At 37.9% G+C, this 6,363-nt stretch overlaps 1 protein-coding gene across 1 annotated transcript; it reads right to left on the bottom strand.

The window, feature by feature from the left end:
• Nucleotides 1-1,474: 1,474 nt before the first annotated feature.
• LOC104615032 (cytochrome c-type heme lyase) lies at nt 1,475-6,086 on the bottom strand. The gene is made up of 6 exons (XM_010282961.1): nt 5,935-6,086; nt 5,072-5,220; nt 4,309-4,457; nt 3,051-3,170; nt 2,136-2,222; nt 1,475-1,886 (listed from the first exon to the last, which is right to left on the bottom strand). The coding sequence occupies exons 1-6, from the start codon at nt 6,047-6,049 to the stop codon at nt 1,688-1,690; spliced, it is 819 nt and encodes a 272-aa protein (XP_010281263.1). The 5' UTR covers nt 6,050-6,086; the 3' UTR covers nt 1,475-1,687.
• Nucleotides 6,087-6,363: the final 277 nt, after the last annotated feature.

Genomic DNA, 6,363 nt, shown 5'->3' with positions numbered 1-6,363 from the left:
AAGGTGAAAAAGGAATGAGGAAAATGGAGAGGGGTAAGAATGTGGTTTTTCTCTTAGGATTCTGGACTTCTGGGTAATATTTATTCCTACCGTGCTGGACAGTTGCCTCTGAAGTGGGAACCAGTCATCTCCATCAGTACCTTAAAGTATGGAAGCTTCCATGAATAATTTTTTCCTAAATGGGACATTAACTTGACTGAAACATTGAGAGGCTTTCCCCTCAGGAAAGAAAAGGGAGGAGGGAAAGGAAAGCTTCCAACGTCAGTTAAAAATAACCACTTTCAGAAAATGAATGTACAGGTGGTTCCCAGTTAAGGTTGTGAAGTTTAATCAAGGAAGCTTCTCCCATTTGAGAAGCTATAATATGATACTTTCTAATTCCTTCCATTCCCAAGTGTTTTGCATGGAAGACTCACTCTCAAGAGTAATGTATGCTGAAAGGGAGGAATAATTTAAATTCAGGGGTATGTAGCACCTGAAGTTTACCAAGCCATGCAAATATAAAGCTATTACAGTGGAAGAGTTAAAAAAAAAAGTTAGTTTCCCTTATTAAACACAAACATTAATGAAATCTTTAAGCCACACAGCATTAACATGCATCACACTTAGAAAACTTGCAAATCAACCTTATTTCCTGGCACTTTTGATACCCTTTTAGCCAAGTTATATACGCATCTGTAATATGCCTCACTATAATCACTATGCAGAAACATGTATGACTGTATAGTCATACACCCATGTGCGATTCCGTATTATTAAAAAAAAAACAACAGACTGCTACACTACAGTTGATGAAGCCAAGAGGCAAAACACAGATGCACTGCATAGCAGTTTCTTTGAATAAGGCTTAATTCTGTCCTGAATGCATTGCAAGACACATATTAAAGACATGAAAATACTAAAAGAATACAGTTTTCTTACATCAGAAAACAAACCTTTTACATACTCAAATAAATAGCCATTAAATATCAATTTTATCTCCTTTTAGAAATGTTGTTTTAAAGTAGCTGACACTCATTTCCTGCTTCTAAGAGATGCCGCAGATTAAGGCATGAGTATATTCTCCACATTTTCAACTTAGCATACCTTTAAAAATACTCACACTACACTGTACTTCCTCTAACAGAATAAACTGCACCGAAGTTTTCTGAGGAGCATGTACTTGAACAGGTAAAATGCCCATGTGAAAAGAAATAAATGGGTTTATATAGTTAATAAAACATGCAGTTTGAAACAATCCAAATCTTTTACCCTTTATTCATCATCTAAGTATCAAAACACTGTAACACAGTTTATGAAATTTCCAGTTTGCACTATTTAAGCAATACTCAAAACTCCAGTAAGAATCAGAAACCTAATGTATTTGGTGCAGCTCTGGAGTCATGAAATGAAAAGAAGGCAAGCTTACGCAGAATCTGTGGCAAAATAAGAAAAGATTTCCCAGCTCTTAAGAAGGTTAAGATACATGTTTTTCCTACTATAACTTTATTATTTAATTCAAAACACCATAAAGCATCAGTATACTTAACAACGGATTTCCCCATCCTCTCTTCCCACCCCCGAAGAACAGTGGTGATGATGAAAATAATGACAGTTGCAGTGAACTTCTATTTCAAGTCCTAGTATTCACTTATCTTTAGTCTAGGAGGAAAGTGGTTTACTTTTTGACTACCCATCACAGGAGTAGTTATGAAGTCCACCGCCACCAAGCTACCTTCATTCTGTCCCACACAGCTGAGAGAGAGTCAAACGCAGGGCGAACATCCAGGATAGTGAACTGGTAGTTCTTATCTACTGCTCCACCATCATAGTAATCAATAACGTATCGCACTTCTTTTCCACATCGGTCAACAATCCAATCATGTCTGTCAAAGGGAAGTTCATATCTGGAAAGACACATAATAGACCATGCAGATATTTTGATGGATATTATGAACCTGGGAGAGGGAGTGGAAGTCCTATATAAGAAAACTTTATCCAGATACTGGCATAAGATCCCCAGTAGTACTTCCATCTTCTGGTAATTGTAACTTGCAATTCCAGTTCTCAAACCTCTTAAAATTCTACACCATGTTTTCAGACACATCTCCCTAACCTCCCACCTCCCTGGAAGACCTTCTTTCCTGCCCACATACCCCATCCATGAACGTATTCTGGCTCTTGGCGAATACTCCTTTGCTTTGCCTCCAAACCGCATCAGCGATGGTCCACATGGACATTCCCTGTGCACACAATTAAAAATGAAAATAGTTTTTACTTTTTAAAACAGTCTTATTTTAAGTGCTTAAACTACTGTGGTAATTGGTTTTGGTAATAGAAAAAACAAGTAGGAGAAAGAGCAACAGTAAAAAATTAATTACAAGTGATCTAAACCAGCTTTTTTGTTTTTTTAAAGGTTTGAAAAGTCCCCCAATTTCTGACAGCACTTAACTGCTGGTATGATAAAGTACCTTTGATATGCTCCACACCATTGTTCTAATTTATCAACAGAGCAGTTCTCAGCAAATCTGATCCACAGATTTAAGGGATTGAAGAACAGGCAACCATTAAAGAACAGAAAACCATAATGCAAACTACTGCATAACAAAGGTCACTGAATTTCAGAGAACAATTTCTACATACAGAATGCTTAACTAGTCTCTTCTGGGAACAAGGACTATACTGACCTAAAAAGTGACAGTTTGTTTTACACCAGTCACACTTAATCTAAGTTTGTATATCATATCTTTTTCATAAAATAAAGATTTCAATTAAATAATTCCCAAATAGATACAGTAAGAAATTAATTTCTCCAAATCCACATTATATACACACTACCAAAATGCTCATCAGTTTTACCAACATAGTAATTACTCAGTTCTAGTTAAGCTCTTCTAGATAATCTTCCTCAACATTAATCAAAATGTAGGCTCCTGCAAGACCATAACTTTTGAGACATAACAGCACCACAACATTTCTGCAAATCTAAAGAAACGTTCTACTTTCAAAGAATTACAAAAGCAAGAGCTAAGCTAAGCTAAGGATTTGCTTTTCATTTCATATGTACGTACACAGCATGAAGAGCTTCCCACTTCAAAATCTCCTTCCAAGCTTGCTCATTATTTTGGTTGTGAATCTTAATGATGTTGGTCATGTCTTCACCTGTTATGTCATCGTCTTTCCACCTCCACCTAAAAGATAAGAATTTGAAAACAGTTTATAAGCATTATGGCATAACTACACCACCTTCCTCAGTTTACCTGATGGGCTTTTGAATCAAGAGATTAAGGTTTTCTGCAAAGACACAAAGAAAGTATGGAAACTTCTGGCTCATCTGCTTAAGCATCTTGAGAACAACTTCATTTTCTGTCTAAAAGTGTAGTTATCAAAATTATCATCATAGAGACCCACAAATTCTAGTTAGCTAAATTAACAGCTTAACTGGATTAGAAAGTTATCAGACTGTGCAAACATCAGCAAATCCAAGGTATTCGTCAAAATGCTTCGGAAAAATCCTACCTGCATTCCTAATGCACAGATGTCCTGTATTCAATACACTTGGCATACACTTAGAAATGCCTTTCATCTCTCTGACCCTGCACTATGACTACACACATGCTTCCTTTTCAACAGGCATAACATTGAACACATTTAAGTGTTTACAGGATCAAAACTTGCATGTTCAATATAGACTGCTTATGACATACTGTCTTAAGAACAATATTGATACATAGAATAAAGAATTGCTGTTGTTTTAATAGTAAATGCCTTTAAAGTTGATCTGTTTGAGAAAGAGAAATAATTACAAACGAATGGGGAAACAGCAGCACAGAATGTTTTTTAGGCCACAGGAGACATTCATCATTCAGTTATATCTTGCCTACACTGAATTTTTGTAAAGACTGAAAACATCTACTTGTCAAACGATTTTCACGTTTTTAGCAACTTTGCAAAGTCAAGTGAGATGTTCTCGCAATCATAGAAGTTTTACTACCAGTTTATAGGATTAGAATGAATCCAACTGACTTTGAAAGCTGGCGATCATGCAAAGTCCGTCTATGCACCGACTTCAAAGAAGATTTTCTGAGCTAGTGGCAGTTACCCAACATTCCCTACCATCTTGCTGATCACTAGAAGAGCCATGGCCTTTGATACCAGCTCACCCTTTAAAATAAAGCTGTTTATAAAAACAGTAGCTTTTAAAAGAGCTAGTCAATTATTTCCTACTTAGGGTCCACAAACTCTTAAATAATATCAATGTATAATAACTAATGATATTCATGAATTTCAGACTCACAGACTCCATCTGATAATTCACAGTGTGTTTACCCTTTTCGCAGCATAGCGTTCCAGAACATCTGCTCTGAAGGGTAGACCCACTTCTTGTCAGAATGTGCTCGAGGAATGGAAGATTCTTCTCTAACAGTTGACAATGGAAATGGTTGATCTGGGGATGGCTGCTGATTAGGAGGCGGCATCTAGAGAACAAGGAGAATCAACAACAAACTAGAGTAGGAATTATTTTTATGTTACAGTGTTGGAGAAAAATCAAAGCATAATTAATCAGCTGCTACAAATATAAAGGCTGAACTTGATCTAAGTCCACCAAAACTATCTTTCTCTTTTGCAGTAAAACTCTGCACAACTTTGTCATCTGAAGACTCACATCCCTTTTGCCTAAACTTCAACTTTCAAAACAGCAGCGCTTTTCGTAAAAATCAGAGGGAATCTTGGAGAGATCTGAATCAGAACTTACCCATACCACTACTACACAGAACCTAGAAACCACTAACGTAGCATAAAAACCACACATGTAACTAACAAAGAGAAATAGACAGCAAAAGATATTTGCAAAGTGAAAAAACGTCTTTTACCAAAAAGATGTAAATCTGAAGAAGAGAACATTAAATAAGATGTAACAGGGTTTTATAAAAATATTTGCATACAAAATGAGAAAAAGCAGTGTTAAAAATTTAAAAGTAACATTACTTGCGTGAGCTTCCACCTTGGACACTATCACTATTTACATTTTGGGGACAGTATTTCACGAGAAACAAGACTGAAGAAAACATCTGAACTAAGCGAAAATTACCATATTGCTAGGATCTATGTCATCTTTCACTTGAGATGCACCAGACTTCACCGGACATGCTACAAATTCATACGCTCTTTCCTGATGTGCAGGAACATCATCTGTGTTCTCAGTTCTATAATCAGGAGTCTTCATGTGCATTGGACAACCTGAAATACAGGAGAAAAATAGTATATATTTTGCTACAAAATAATGACCCTAAAACCATGGCAGGAAACAGCTCACTGAATCTGTAAATACAAACTGGTATTTTGCTTCTTCTTCTGAGCTTCAGTTTTAACTATTTTCTTTCCTGCCTATTTTAGGACCCAGCACCATGGTAAGATCTAAAATTCTTATGTAGTCCTTGAATGCTCATTCCCCACCCCACGCTGCTCCCGTTCTGAGCTGTTTGTGGCTAAGATTTCCACAGCAATGTTAATCTGACATGTGTTGACTGTGTCAACGGAAGAACTGATGTTCTCCTTCTCCATTCATTCATCTTATCCCACCCTTCTGCTGCTCTCTTCCACATCCGTGTTCTCTATCAACAACCCCCTGCTCCCAGTGACCATCTTCGTAGGGGCCTCTGCACCTCCCTGATCCTTTGTGGGTGTACCACCTGATGGAAACAGATCTGCAGGACCCATGTGGAATGTGGCAACTGGGACTGACCCACAGGTCTCTACAGACAAAGCAGCTTGCATGCTGTTCTGGTGAACATCTGACTCCTTTTTATCAAAAGATACTTGAGAGCTACTTTTGCTAAAGCAAAAAACTCACGCTTTTATTTGTAGAATCATTTTCCTTTTTGTTTTCCAAATATTTTTCAATCTGTTCTCCATGTAAAAAGTTTACTTCATTTATGTTTCAAGAATAATTACCACTTATTTTTTCCTGATGCATAGGACATTCTGAAGGGGGAGAGGCCATCTGATGTTGCTTGGATGCATTCGGCAACTGACCTGCAGCAGCCGGGGAGGACGCAGACAGACCCATGGCTTCCGCACACCAGGTCTTTTTGGGTCAAGTTTCTAAAGGAAACAAAAAGCAATCATCCATAATTCAAAACTACACTGGCGAACGGGAGTGCTGATACGTTTCTGCATCACAATTTACAAAATAAAAAAAAAAAAATTACTTAAACATCGGTTCAAGTAATAAACATCCGGCCTAAGTAAGAAACTACAGCCCGAGCGTCAACCAGGGCTGACACGGAGGGAGCCTGGGTGGGACAAGCTGCGCGGGCTCCCCACAGGCAACACCCGCACTTGGTGCCGCCGCTCAGCCCGTCTCCCCGCGGCCGGGGGGCT

Source organism: Phaethon lepturus, unplaced genomic scaffold (genome assembly GCF_000687285.1).
Source record: "Phaethon lepturus isolate BGI_N335 unplaced genomic scaffold, ASM68728v1 scaffold31852, whole genome shotgun sequence".
In the NCBI taxonomy this organism is placed as follows: domain Eukaryota; kingdom Metazoa; phylum Chordata; class Aves; order Phaethontiformes; family Phaethontidae; genus Phaethon; species Phaethon lepturus.
Note: the sequence above shows the minus strand (reverse complement) of the source record. Positions and strands in the feature narration are given on the sequence as shown.